The sequence below is a fragment of the Arachis duranensis genome, chromosome 1 (genome assembly GCF_000817695.3).
Source record: "Arachis duranensis cultivar V14167 chromosome 1, aradu.V14167.gnm2.J7QH, whole genome shotgun sequence".
Taxonomy (NCBI): domain Eukaryota; kingdom Viridiplantae; phylum Streptophyta; class Magnoliopsida; order Fabales; family Fabaceae; genus Arachis; species Arachis duranensis.
Window position 1 is genome coordinate 78,388,082 of NC_029772.3, and position 13,427 is coordinate 78,401,508.

Here is a 13,427-nt window from a genome sequence, read left to right on the forward strand (position 1 = left end):
CTGCGGGTGAAGAAGAAAAGGATTCGTGAATTGTGACGGTGCTCTACTGCCCTGGATCTGGATTTTTTGAGAATCAAAAGTTAAAAATTAGGGTTTTATGAGATTTGGATTTTAATCTGGATCTGGATCCGGATCCGGATTAAAACCGTTTAAATGGATTGGACTTAAAACCAAATTATAAAATAAATTTGGTTTGGTTTGAATTTTTTTTGGTTTAAAACTGATTTTTTTTTAAAGGTTTGGTTTGGATTTGGTTTAAAATCCAAATTTTGGAATTTTTTGCCCACCCCTAGCATTTATGTATCCGGTGGTAATACTGGAAAACAAAGTGCTTAGGGTCACGGCCAAGACTCATAAAAGTAGCTGTGTTCAAGAATCAACATACTAAACTAGGAGAATCAATAACACCATCCAAAATTTTGAGTTCCTATAGATGCCAATCATTCTGAATTTCAAAGGATAAAGTGAGATGCCAAAACTGTTCAGAAGAAAAAAGCAGCTAGCCCCGCTCATCTAATTGGGACTAAGTTTCATTGATATTGTGGGATTCATTGTATATTCTCTTCTTTTTATCCTATTTTGTTTTCAATTTCTTGGGGACAATCAATAATTTAAGTTTGGTGTTGTGATGAGAAGATAATTTATACGCTTTTTGGCATTGTTTTTAGATAGTTTTTAGTATGTTTTATTCACTTTTTAGTATATTTTTATTAGTTTTTAAGCAAAATTCACATTTCTGGATTTTGCTATGAGTTTGTATATTTTTCTATGATTTCAGGTATTTTCTAGCTGAAATTGAGGGACCTAAGCAAAAATCTTATTTAGAGGCTGAAAAAGGACTGCTGATGGTGTTGGATTCTGACCTCCCTGCACTCGAAATGGAATTTTTGGAGCTACAGAAGCCTAAATGGCGCGCTCTCAACTGCTTTGGAAATTAGACATCCAGGGCTTTCCAGAAATATATAATAGTCCATACTTTGCTCGAGTTTAGGTTATGCAAACTGGCGTTCAACGCCGCTTTCTGCCCTATTCTGGCGTTAAACGCCAGAGACAAGTTACAAAGCAGAGTCAAACGCCAGAAACAAGTTACAAGCTGGCATTCAACTCCGAGGAAGACCTCTACAGGTGAAAGCTTCATTGCTCGGTCCAAGCACACACCAAGTGGGCCCGGAAGTAGATTTCTGCATCATTTACTTATTTCTGTAAACACTAGTAACTAGTTTAGTATAAATAGAACTTTTTACTATTGTATTTGGATCTGGGTATCTATCTTTGATCAGTTTATGAGATCATAGACCTTGGGGGTTGGCCTCACGGCTATGCCTGGACCTCTATCACTTATGTACTTTCAACGGTGGAGTTTCTACACACCATAGATTAAGGGTGTGGAGCTCTGCTGTTCCTCGAGTATTAATGCAATTACTACTGTTTTCTATTCAATTCATGCTTATTCTCATTCTAAGATATTCATTCGCACTTCAACCTGATGGATGTGATGATCCGTGACACTCATCATCATTCTCACTTATGAACGCATGCCTGACAAACACTTCCGTTCTACCTGCGAAAGCTAGAGTGTGTATCTCTTGGATTCCTGGTCCACGACACATGGTTGCCTCTCCTGACAACAGAGCCTTCCATTCTGTGAGATCAGAGTCTTCGTGGTATAAGCTAGAATCCATTGGCAGCATTCTTGAGATCCGAAAAGTCTAAACCTTGTCTGTGATATTCCGAGTAGGATCTGGGATGGGATGACTGTGACGAGCTTCAAACTCACGACTGTAGGGCGTGGTGACAGACGCAAAAGGATAATAAATCCTATTCCTGCATGATCGAGAACCAACAGCTAATTAGCCATGCGGGAAACCGTAGAGGACCTTTTTCACTGAGAGGATGGGAAGTAGCCATTGACAACGGTGACGCCCTACATACAGCTTGCCAAAGAAAGGAGTATGAAGGATTGGGTGGAGGTAGTAGGAAAGTAGAGATTCAAGAGGGATAAAGCATCTCCATACACTTATCTGAAATTCCCACCAATGATTTACATAAGTATCTCTATCTTTATTTTACGTTTATCTTTTAATTATTAAAACTCTATAACCATTTGAATCCGCCTGACTGAGATTTACAAGGTGACCATAGCTTGCTTCAAACCGACAATCTCCGTGGGATCAACCCTTACTCACGTAAGGTTTATTACTTGGATGACCCAGTGCACTTGCTGGTTAGTTGTGCGAAGTTGTGAAGAAGAGTGATATTACAATTGTGCGTACCAAGTTGTTGTCGCCATTGAGATCACAATTTCATGCACCACAATGCAGCCTACATCCAGTCTCCATCACAACACTAATGGAATTTCACTATCTTTCAACATATTACAATCACCAATTCTCCCTAGGATTCTACCCAATCCTATTTGGAACAAGTCCAATTTCTAACCCAAACTGAACTTGACTAGGAACTCACCCTAACTTTTCAACTGTAAAGTGCTAACCCAACTTGTATGAAAATTTCCTCAGGATCATGACAACAAAACAGAAAAACTTACAAAGAATTTCTGATATAATTACGCCTTTTTCTCCAAATTTAACCCTCTGCTTTTTACCATTTGATTGCTTTTACTTACAAACCTCACCAATTTTCCTTTTTCCATTAAAACTCAGACAGACTAAACTGAGAAAAAGAAATACATAATGAAAACCATGAAGGAGAAGAATAAACAGCTCAAAGAGCTATGAAAATCCAAACTATGTGCTCTCACTTCTTGCTCCAATTCTTGGTCGTTCACCCCTATTATAGAGGAGTGAAACTTCTAAGGCTTGAAATCTTGCTTCAGCACATATTGGTTTTTCTTATCCCAAAATCAGAATCAGCAGTGGCATTCACAAAGGAGAGAGAGAGAGAGAGTAGAAGCAGTGACATGCAACTATACCTTTCTCTTTCAACCTTTTTCATCTTGCTTCTTGAATCTGAACCGTGCATCTTTGCTTTGGTCCCAAGTATGATTTTTGATCGTTGATAAGCAGTAGAGCACGATTGACTTCACTTTCTTCACTTTCCAATTCGGTGCTTTTTCAAAGTTGATTTCTTCATCGTTCCTTGATAAAACACAAATGAAAAAAATTACCTTTTTGTAATTTTCTTTTCTGATGAGACCTTCCCTTTTTGCTATAGCCCCTTTTACCTTCTCTTTTTTCTTGAAATCGAAAATTTACTTTTTGAACTTCGCTTTGCCCTAACTTTAGAGTTGTTTCATTCTTTCTTTTTGTTTCAGAATGACGTGATGTGAAAAAAAGAGAAGAGATAGTTTTGGTTCGATGGGTGAAGTGTGTTCAAACAAAATGAAGTTTGAATTCCTTAGTTAGAAACTTAGTGGAGTGAATGGATTTGGGTATGGCCACTGAATTAGGCTTGAGATAATCTTGGACCAACTTCTTTCTTTCTTTTAATTTTGCTAAATGCTTATTTTTATTTCAACTAAGAAAGATTTGTGATAGTAGCAATTATATATTCTTGGACCATTGTGTGTGCATTGGACTTGAGCATTTATTTTTTGGACTAATTTCAATTCATTTTGTTTTTTATACACTAAACAATATATTATACAAACAATTTGATATTAATCAAATAATATTTAGTCATCATCTTAATCATAGTTTAGTTCTCTAAAATCAACCATTGTTTTTTTTTCAAGATTTACCCAAAGAAAAACTAACAAAACTAAAATCACATGGATAATGCGACAATGGCCAACAAACGGTGGTGTGTAAACCTCAGTTACACTTTTCACATAATCTTATAAGAAATGTTAGAAAACGCACATTTCCTTTATGTAGCTCGAATTATTTTATTTTTTTGATAAGCCTTGAATGAAGAATACAGTTCAATTTAACTAATCAAAAAATAAAATAAAATAAAAGCTATTGCTAAGGATAAAGAATTACAACAGCTAGAGAGAGAGAGAGAGAGAGAGAGAGAGAGAGAGAGAGAGTGTGTGTGAGTGAGTGAGTGAGTGTGTGTGTTCTATTTTATTACGAAAATTCTTTTAAATGTAAGTATGATATAACATACTTTTATTGAATTTAATTTGAGTAAAGTGACAAATAAATTTTTAAAATTTATATTTTGGATTGATTAATTTTTAAAAAAAAAATATCAACAAATTTTTTTAAGATAATAGTTATAGACACAGTACTTTTAAATTAGTTCCTATAGTTAGGGTAAAAAGTCTTAATTTAAACTAATTTGTTAACATTATTTGTTATTTTAAAAAATTTTATTAATATTTTTTTAAGAAAATAATTTGTCCAAAATATAAATTTTTAGAATTTTATGTCATTTTACTCATTTAATTTTGATATATATTAGTTTTAAACAATTTTACACATACATCTAATTGCATTTTTTATTAATCACATGAATAGTCATCTAAAAAATTAGATGTGATTAGAAATATATGTATTTACACTTATTTGATTAGTATAATAAAATTAAACTAATTTTATTATATATTAAATTTTATTATTGATTTTTTCATGAAAATAAATTACATGACAACATTTTATATCAGAATATCCATTTCTTACTTTAGAAGTCCAAACATTAAGATATGGTTTTATATCATATCAAATTAGAATGTTAAAAGAAAAAATTATTCTGGAAGACAGTTAAGATTAGTTAATTATTAGAAAGTATTAGTTTACGATATTCAGAGAGGATGACTATATCTTTTTTATATAAATATATTCTCTCTCTAATTGGCTATGAAATTCAAATTCCTATTGATACATCATACATGATCTTTACTATATTAATTTGTTGCTACTAGTCACCTATTTACCATTAGTAAATGGCCTAATTTCTAATTTAACTTTTTTTATCACTATTTTGATAAGATGTATGACCAACATAATTTAAAATTTTTCTTGTCCATCGCTAGTCGATTTGAAATTACTGAATCTAACCATTGTTCAAAATTATGACACTTCATTTTTAAGGATCAGATTCAAGAATAAATTGCACATAAATCAAATTCGTAAAAATCATCTCCAATTTTTTATGATGATACAAAGGATATCATTGTAATGTTAAAACAAACCTGCAACCATAAGGTGATAAAACAAAGGATAATATTTATGAGAAATTGGTCACAGTAGAAGTTCGAGTTTACAAGAGAATTGCTACGTACTTATAAAATTACTTGGTTTCATATGAAAAAAAAATATATTAACAGTTTAACACTCCAATTAATTTATTTTTGGCTGTAGTTACATACAATTCTAAAGATGGAAACAATATAGGGCCGCCATGGAAGCAGACTAAAACAACGAAGACGTGGCAGGAAAAAAAAAAAGGAAAATAGGAAAAAGGAAAATTGTAGAGAAAATAACCTTCGGGAAAAAAGAGAAAGTGTTGTCTTTTATTGTTTACTTTTGATCTTTCTTGCTAAACATCATATAAATCAATCCTTTTTAACAATTTCAGTATAAAAATTCCATTTAAATAATTAATTTAGCCTGTGATCCTTTAGAATAATTTTCCAAATTAAAAACTGGATCATCCTAGAAATGTCAAGTGCTTTATAATTCTAATAAATAATAACTGAATGATGGACCATCAGATATAGTTTCTAGTTACTTAAATATATGGGTTTCGATGAATGAATTGATAACATTATCGCATACCTATGCCATTGTACATTGTCGAGACATGAACAAACACCTATAAAAATGCAACATATACGAAAACCGAATGTTGCTAACAGCCAACTTATTATTTCTTAATAATATGTATATATATCATTTTTAAATGTGTCATCCTACTAAAAATCAGGACATCAAAGCGTCTCGCACTTGGTACAAATATTATGGTATAGAAAAGGCCATGCGTTTGCATCTTGTATCGGCAATTATGAAACAAATTGTTTCAGGCTTATCCATAATTTAGGACTACTCCAAATTCCATTTTCCAAGCTTCAAGTTTGTTATGGTGTATCCTGATTCGCCTTAATTTCTATTCCCGTCTGAGTTCTTGGTCTTCTTGTATCTCAACTGTGCTGGGAATCGAGCTGCTGCTGCCACCCTTGACCGCACCTTCAGATTCTGATCGCCTTGGGATCCTAGTAACCTCATCAGAGACATCTGAAGAATTACCTACAGATTGAGTATCCGACATCTGATCCTTTTGGGCCGCTGGCTTCGGGCGCCTGATTGCTTCTGCAGCCTCTGCCATTGCTATGGGGGGAGGTTGAGGGGGAACCCATGTGCGTTGGGGTGGTGGCTGATTGGATGCAGCACCATAACTTGATCCATTTCCATTATATTCAGCTTCATTACCAATTTCTCTGATTCTAACATTTCTCCTCTGCCACCAGGGTAGCGCATCATCACCGTCACCATTGGATTGAGTGGAATCTTGGACCTTTGAATTCAAGTATTCTCCATTTCCCTGAGCATAAGGCACCTGGGTAGACGAGTTTTGGACCTGACTAACCTCCCAAGGCTAGCCATCAGAATAAGTAAATATCAGAGATTCAGATGATATTATACCATTGAGAAAGCAATTTGATAATTATGCATTATGCATAAATTACTGCTTTGTAAAACATATCATCATAAATATGATCAGACTGCAAGAGTTTAGAAACATCATGCTGCTGATTAGTTTTTTGGAAGATACTCTTCAAAGATGGACTAAATTAAATCTAAAGTTTCACGAATCAAGAGTTCGGGACTTATGCAACTGTCAAAATTAATTACTTCCCACACCTAATATATGAAGAAAATGCAAAGGGAGCTCTTTGTAAACTTTGGGTCTAGAAAATAAGTGAGGATTTGATGGTTACTGACCAGGGTTGGGGATAAATCATTGTTTCCCTGTGTTCTAATCCATTATCTCTTACTCCATGCTAACACCCTTGTTCATACCAAAGAGGAATAACTTATAATTTCAATCGATATTTTTAGGCAAGAAACAAATTCATATCAGTAATGTAAATGAGTTGTATGGTTTTTGTGTTTTAGATGTGCAAGTAACTGTATCCAGATTTTCGAAAGGGAAAATGGTTTACCCTAGTGTTTGAAGGCTTCTCCCCTCTTTGAACCATGTTCATTATCTGACAAGAAGGCAATTAAAGAAGTCAATATAGAATAGAATTTGCAGCAAGGAAGATTGCAAAAGCAAAATAATCACTACCTCCATATATGACTTTGGATGAAGAGAACTCGGTGGTTCGTATGATACAGGTGGGGATGTAGATCTCACTGCACATCACATTCTAATTATAGGTTATCATTCCAAAAGTAAGATCAATTTACTTGATATTTAATTAATATAACAACCTGAATGCAAGTCATAATCAGCCTTGCCATTGACAATCAGTTGCTGCATTTATTATGAAAGGTTACGGTCATCAAAAGCCAACTTATTTTAGACAACTCAATGAGAATCAGAGAAAACGTAAGCCACAGTTTCATTAGGGATGAAACACATTGGCATTCTAAGTACCTTTGTATTAGTTTGAGTGACTCGGAGATCTTCTTGCACTAAAAGGAAATATTCCCCATCAGTAGCTATATTTTCTCCCATTATTTGGTAAAGAACATATTCAATAAGAACCTAAAATTCTAAGTAACTCCCACAAATTTACAGCACAAATGTCTTAGTACATAAGCATAAAAAGCCACTAAATCTATCATCAAGCCTGAAATGATATCAGTCCAAGTCAAGGGATTATGTACGATTTCCAACATTCACAAAGCAAAATTACAGTTAGGATGGACAGAACGCACATAAAACATGTTTCACTCTTAAGGAATAAAAAAATATAAATGTTCCTCAATTACCCAACGGCAGCATTTTTGACAAATATACAAGGGGCTATTGCAAATTGAAATCTGAAGGCCTGAAATTTTCATCTTAGCTAAATAGATTAAATGGGAATGCCCAATTACCTTCTATTCGTCTTAAGGCATTAGTCATTGACTTCATTTCCTGTACTTGCTTATCTAAAAGACTCACAACTTCCACAAAGAGTTTTTTCTCTGCAAAGTATAAAAGATGCAGAAACAACCACAGTCACTTCTCAGAAATAAACCATTCTGGAGAAAACTAGGAAAGTTTAAAATAGTAATAAAAGGATTACACAGTGTGCATATTAAAGGTCATCCGTCCATTATACCAACCTTCCTCTTTTGAAATCAGCATATCTTGGCTAGCTTTTGCCACATCTGCAGCTGCAGCTGCAGCAGACTTTGCAGCTTGTGCAGCTTCCTCCACCAGCGTCGGTTTTCTGTTTAATTTCTTTAATTCTTCATCATCTTCTTCTATGACAACTTTGCGTATCCAGGATTTCAAGCGAGGAAGAATGGAATTCTGCAAGGAGCACACTTCAAAGTTCAGTGGAGGATAAAACCGCATCGTAATAAAACTTGCCTTCATAAGATAGCCACATCAATAAAAAACTTAACACAGCACAGCAGTATTCTTTTTAATAAGATACCAATCTAGATTGCATCGTGATGATTGGACAGTGATAGTACCTTAACTACTATCGCTGTTCCAGCACCTGAAGCAGCCAATACTCCAATTGCAATAAGGGCATGGGACCAGTGAAATCTGGAGCGGGACAAGGTTGCTGATGAAGTATTAACTCCAGCAGAGGCAGATAGACCAGGTTGCAAAGCTTGTGGTTGGGCCTGTTGTTGAATGTTCGATGAAGATTTTACTTGTCCATCTATATTAACAACAATAAGCCATTTTCAAAATATAACTGAAGTGTGAATCAAAATTTCTATTGTGGTTCAACTCAACCCAAAAAATTATAAGAAAACAAGGAAAACCATATAGTAACTTCAACACGGTATAATTCACCTTGAGTGACACCACCTGTCTGCACAGTCGGAGCTGAATCCTGCGATTGGTGCCAGATGTGAACAAGTACATATAGTTAGTTGCAGATGAACAAGTAAAAGGGCAATCCAGAAAAAATTAAGCAACATATATAAACAGTAGCTCACTGGCACACGCCGAAAGGCTTCATCTATCTCCTCCTTGGTAAGGCCCTTCCTTTCCAAAAAGGATCGCCTGTACATAACAGGAGAGCCTTTAACTTTGGGGTGTGACAGAAATTTCACAGCATTCTGAACTTGTTCTTCCCTCATCGGCTCCGAGTTTACAAAAACCAAAGGCGTAGAGCTCTGTTTGACAGGTTCCTCTGTGGCACCCTGCTGATCCACATTTGCTGCTGGTTCCGCACTTTCAGCACCTAAAAAATGTCAAAATCGGCAAAATGAAATGTATCACGCAAATGTCAAGTTATCAATACAGTCTATACAATTTTACCTGAAAATTCTGCTAGCACATCCAAAATTCATAGCAGTATAGCGAAAACGACAGTTACATATGAACATAACATGATATTTGGAATGATAAAAGAAATGAAATTGTGCTCAAATTCAATCATATAGAGAGGGGAAAGCTAAGTAATGGATGTCATACCATAACATACAAAACACAGTTGTTATTATTACTACAAAATACATATATTAGTGAGAGTCAATAGAAGAACATAATAAAATTAGAATCAGGAATATCAAAAAGGAATAAGAAAAGGAGAATTGAGAAGATAGAAGAACCTTGATTTTGATTTTGAGTGGGAGACTGGGTAGCCATGCTTGTCCGCAGCTGCTGCTTCCTCCTATGAGCCTATCCTAGGGTTCGATTCCTATAATATAGCATAGAGTTAACAAATAATAGGAAAAAAAGAAATAAAAGTAGAGGCACCAAAAATAGTGATTATAATTGTTACGTGGTATTATTGGAAGGAACAAGAGATGAGGATGAAATGAAGTGAGTGGATCAGCTCATCATCAGCACGGAGAGAGAGAGAGAGAGAAAGAGAGAGAGAGAGAGTTCTCTTTTAATTTGTCAATATTGTATTATCCTCTGTTTGTTGCTGCAGTCTTTATTCGGCGGGGAAAAAAACGCCAAAATCAATATCAGGCCATCAGGCCACATTTCTTCTGTTTCTTTTTTACTTTTTTATAATTATGTACAGGTTCTGAGACACTTATTTAATTTTGAAATGGAGGTAAGCATGGTGTATAGCTGCGTTATTGGGGTCTCGCGTATTGTATGGAAGTGTGTAGCTGCAATGAAAAAATCGGACGATTCGATTTGAGAGAGAGTAATCAAACCATCCGATTACAGGATTTAGAAGTACACAAATTGAACAGTTCGATTTGTGTATCAACGACTACGCATCTTGCATGTTGCCTCTTAGTCCATGGACCCACTTTAAAATTAACTAACCTATCTATTCATTCCTTTCGGTCTCACTCGTTTACTCTTCACTCTTAAGTATACTCAATTCCATATTTTTTTCTTCTCTTTTTCCATGAAAGCTGTAAAAATTCAAAAAGAAGCAGCTGCAAGGAAAAACAAAAATCAACAATGTCAAGAAGACCATAAATAAAAAAAGTTAATTATTTTAGTCATCCTGATTATGTAAATTTTTTATTATCAAATAATTTGATTTAATCTAAATAATAATAATAACATTAAAGATTAGTTTATTGTAGTAATTATTATTAAGTGGTGTTTCAGGACTTACCTAAAATCGGATGATTGGGCTCGAATGAAAGCCTCGAATGTTGAAAGAAGGTGGCCTCCGACTTGTTTTACGTCTGGGAGCCTCCGTCCGAGTTATGTATGTGAAAGAATAGGGGGTGGTACCTGCAAAAACACTTCGATGCCTAAGTTAGCAAGGGGGTAAGCAGGTTTAAGAGTATTGGAACTTAACTTTACCTGAGCGTGTCAGTGTATTTATAGATGATGATCCAATAACCACCGTTGGAATAGTTCCACTTCTGAAGGTGGATAACCGTCCCTTTATCTTAGGGTTGTTGAGATATCACTTCTAGAAGTGGACGAGAGATTTTAGGGGGCAGTTACTTATTTGAATAAGCGTTATCTGCCAGCTCATGTCGAACCCGACCTCTTTTGGGAGGAGCTTGTGTCGAGCCCGACCTCTTTTGATGAGGTCGGGTAAGTGGTGAAGGCCAACCTCTGGAATGGGCCTTTTTGGCTTACTTGGGTCTGGACTATAGTATTGGGCCAGGGTATGAACAGTGCCCCTACTCGAGTCCGATCTCTTAGCCATGAGTGGGATTCGAGTATTAATTGAACTTGGGTTTGTTCAAGTCGGAAACCGACGTGATTTTAGTTTGAACCAACTTGATTTCGAATTTCTCAACTGTCATGTCTAATCAAACGTCGCGTCCGTTTGGGATTTTAATACACATGGGGGCAGTTACACTGGTAACGGTGTGTTTCTTTAATGATTGCGTCATTTTACTATTGTGCCCCTGGCCTGTTATAAATACTTTTCCCTCTTCTTTCTTTGTTTTCTTTTGTCTTCTCTTCAAAGTTTTTTTCCTGCTTTCTTACTCCTTTACTCAAAACTCCCTTTTGGCTTTTCGTTATTGGGTACTTCAGGTCGGCTATTGGAATCCCTCCCTCTTTTTCAAAAGAAGGTTAGTTCTTCTTGCCTTCCTTTATTGTTCTTAGTCGTGTTTTACTTATACTGTATGCTGGAGGGAGGTTTTCGGGTATATTTTTATGTATGTTTGTTGATGTAGTGAAAAACTTTGGGATTTTTGTGTCCTTCTTTCGAAGAAGCTATTTCTTTTACTGCTTGCTGGCTGTTTTTCTTTATTTGCTTTGAGAGGACTACCTTGTTGTTAGAACCCTGTTTTTTATTGTTTCTTTTTCTTTTATGTAGGTTTTACTGCTTTTACCTATGCTCCCTATATTTTGAAAATGTCTTCCCATGTTTCTGAAGCTTTGTCGCACTGGGTAGATTCTTCCGTTTTGTATGAGCATCCCTTAGTGGATGACGTTTTTATTACTGATCTTAGGAAGCGTCATAGGATCTGTAGTGTTGATGAGGATGAGCCTAAGTATGAATTGGTGGCCTCGGATCCTGAGGACCGGATTTGTTGTGGGAGGATTGCTGATTCTGATACTCATTTTTTCTTTGTGTACGATTGCCTATTCACCCGCTTAGGGGTTACTTTTCCTTTTTTCGACTTCGAGGTGGAGATATTGTCTCATTGTAGGGTAGCTCCTTCCCAACTTCACCCTAACTCTTGGGGTTTCTTTAAGATCTACCAACTAGTTAGCCGAGAGCTAGACTTTCCGACCTCTTTAAAGACCTTTTTCTATCTCTTTCACCTGACAAAACCGTTTAGCGCTCAGAATAATAAGCAACAGTGGGTATCCTTCCAAGCTATTCAGGGATGGAAGGTTTTTTCAATCTTTGATGAATAATTTCACGATTTTAAAAACTTTTTCTTTACAGTCCAGGCCGTAGAAAGCCATCACCCTTTTTTATTGAATGATAATAATGAACCCCGATTTTTTTTGTATTGGTTGGAGGCTTCTCCTGTAGAAAAATATGGTCTAGCCGATTTGGATGAGGTAGAGGAGGCTATTGTTGAGTTTTTTCGAGAGGCTTGGGGACGTGCTCCAAATCTGGTACCAAGAAGGTCCGTCTAGGCTCTCCTAGTTTTATGCGGGCCTAGCTAGGTAGTTTTTATTTCTCTGTAGCTACTTCTAACGAGTTCCGACTTGCAAATGTGCTTTCCTCCGATTTTGTAAGTTGATTAACTTTTATTTTCTTCTTTCAGAAATGGTGAAAAGTGGATCTAGCACTGCTTACCAAAAGGTCTAAGAGGCCAAGAGGAAGGCTCATACCCGAGCTGATGCTGCAAAGGTCAGAGCTTCTGGCCCTCCTCCTCACAACTCGGAGACTTCTTCTCGCCCCATTTTGGTAAACCCTGCCTCTACTTCTTCTCTTCCTCCCCTTGCCTCTGTCCCCCCAGTCCGGCCTTCTTCCAAACCAAAAAAGAATAAACATAAGACCTCATAGTCTGGTTCTATTGTTGGAGAGGCCGGTTTCGATGGTTCGAAGTTCGTTCGGAAGCACATCTTTCCTCATAGCCAAATTTCTATGGATGATGCTTCCCTCCGAAATCATCTTCAGATTTTGGTTCGGGGGGGAGGGGAGTTTGAACTGCTGGGGTTTGTACTGCCCTTCTTGATATTCTAGATAAAACTCCCTTGAGTTCATTTCAAAAAACCGTGGAGGACCTTCAAAGGAGGATTGTCCTATATCAAGAAGAGGAAAAGAGGTTGTAGGGGGAAAATTCCTGGTTGAAGGAAGAGTTGGCCCAACTCTGGGAGAGAGAGAGAAAAAATTGATGGGCCAGTGTGCCATGGCTGAGGGGTTGAAGGAGAAGGCGGAGCAGAATTATGTTAGGCTTTTTTCCGAGAATATTGATCTTCAAAAGCAGCTGGAGTCAAATCAGGAGGCCTATCAGGATCTGGAGGATTCAATCGTCGAGAGCTTGGAAGAGGCTTTCTGG

General features: G+C 36.3%; 1 protein-coding gene across 4 annotated transcripts; it reads right to left on the minus strand.

Annotated features, from left to right (window-relative positions):
• Positions 1 to 5,722: 5,722 nt before the first annotated feature.
• Positions 5,723 to 10,005, minus strand: LOC107491695 (peroxisomal membrane protein PEX14). 4 transcript variants are annotated; one of them, XM_052259949.1, is made up of 12 exons: positions 9,809 to 10,005; positions 9,636 to 9,724; positions 9,018 to 9,265; positions 8,887 to 8,911; positions 8,541 to 8,734; positions 8,184 to 8,373; positions 7,953 to 8,042; positions 7,507 to 7,544; positions 7,341 to 7,383; positions 7,195 to 7,262; positions 7,070 to 7,114; positions 5,723 to 6,501 (listed from the first exon to the last, which is right to left on the minus strand). In XM_052259949.1, exons 2-12 carry the CDS (start codon positions 9,670 to 9,672, stop codon positions 6,013 to 6,015), a joined length of 1,467 nt encoding a protein of 488 aa, XP_052115909.1. In that variant the 5' UTR covers positions 9,673 to 9,724; positions 9,809 to 10,005; the 3' UTR covers positions 5,723 to 6,012. The 4 variants fall into 4 exon arrangements, with proteins under 4 accessions (XP_052115909.1, XP_015968089.1, XP_015968083.1 ...); XM_016112603.3 differs by having other exon boundaries at positions 7,507 to 7,535; positions 8,872 to 8,911; positions 9,809 to 10,003; XM_016112597.3 differs by having other exon boundaries at positions 8,872 to 8,911; positions 9,809 to 10,002.
• Between the last annotated feature and the right edge of the window lie 3,422 nt (positions 10,006 to 13,427).

What these genes read in the sequence shown, in the direction of transcription:
- LOC107491695 (XM_016112597.3), bottom strand. Translation starts at nt 9,672, where the DNA reads ATGGCTACCCAGTCTCCCACTCAAAATCAAAATCAAG. An exon ending in GAACAGCGATAGTAGTTAAG is followed by an intron (nt 8,374 to 8,540) that starts GTACTATCACTG and finishes TGCTCCTTGCAG; the next exon opens with AATTCCATTCTTCCTCGCTT. An exon ending in TGATTATGACTTGCATTCAG is followed by an intron (nt 7,263 to 7,340) that starts GTTGTTATATTA and finishes TGTGATGTGCAG; the next exon opens with TGAGATCTACATCCCCACCT.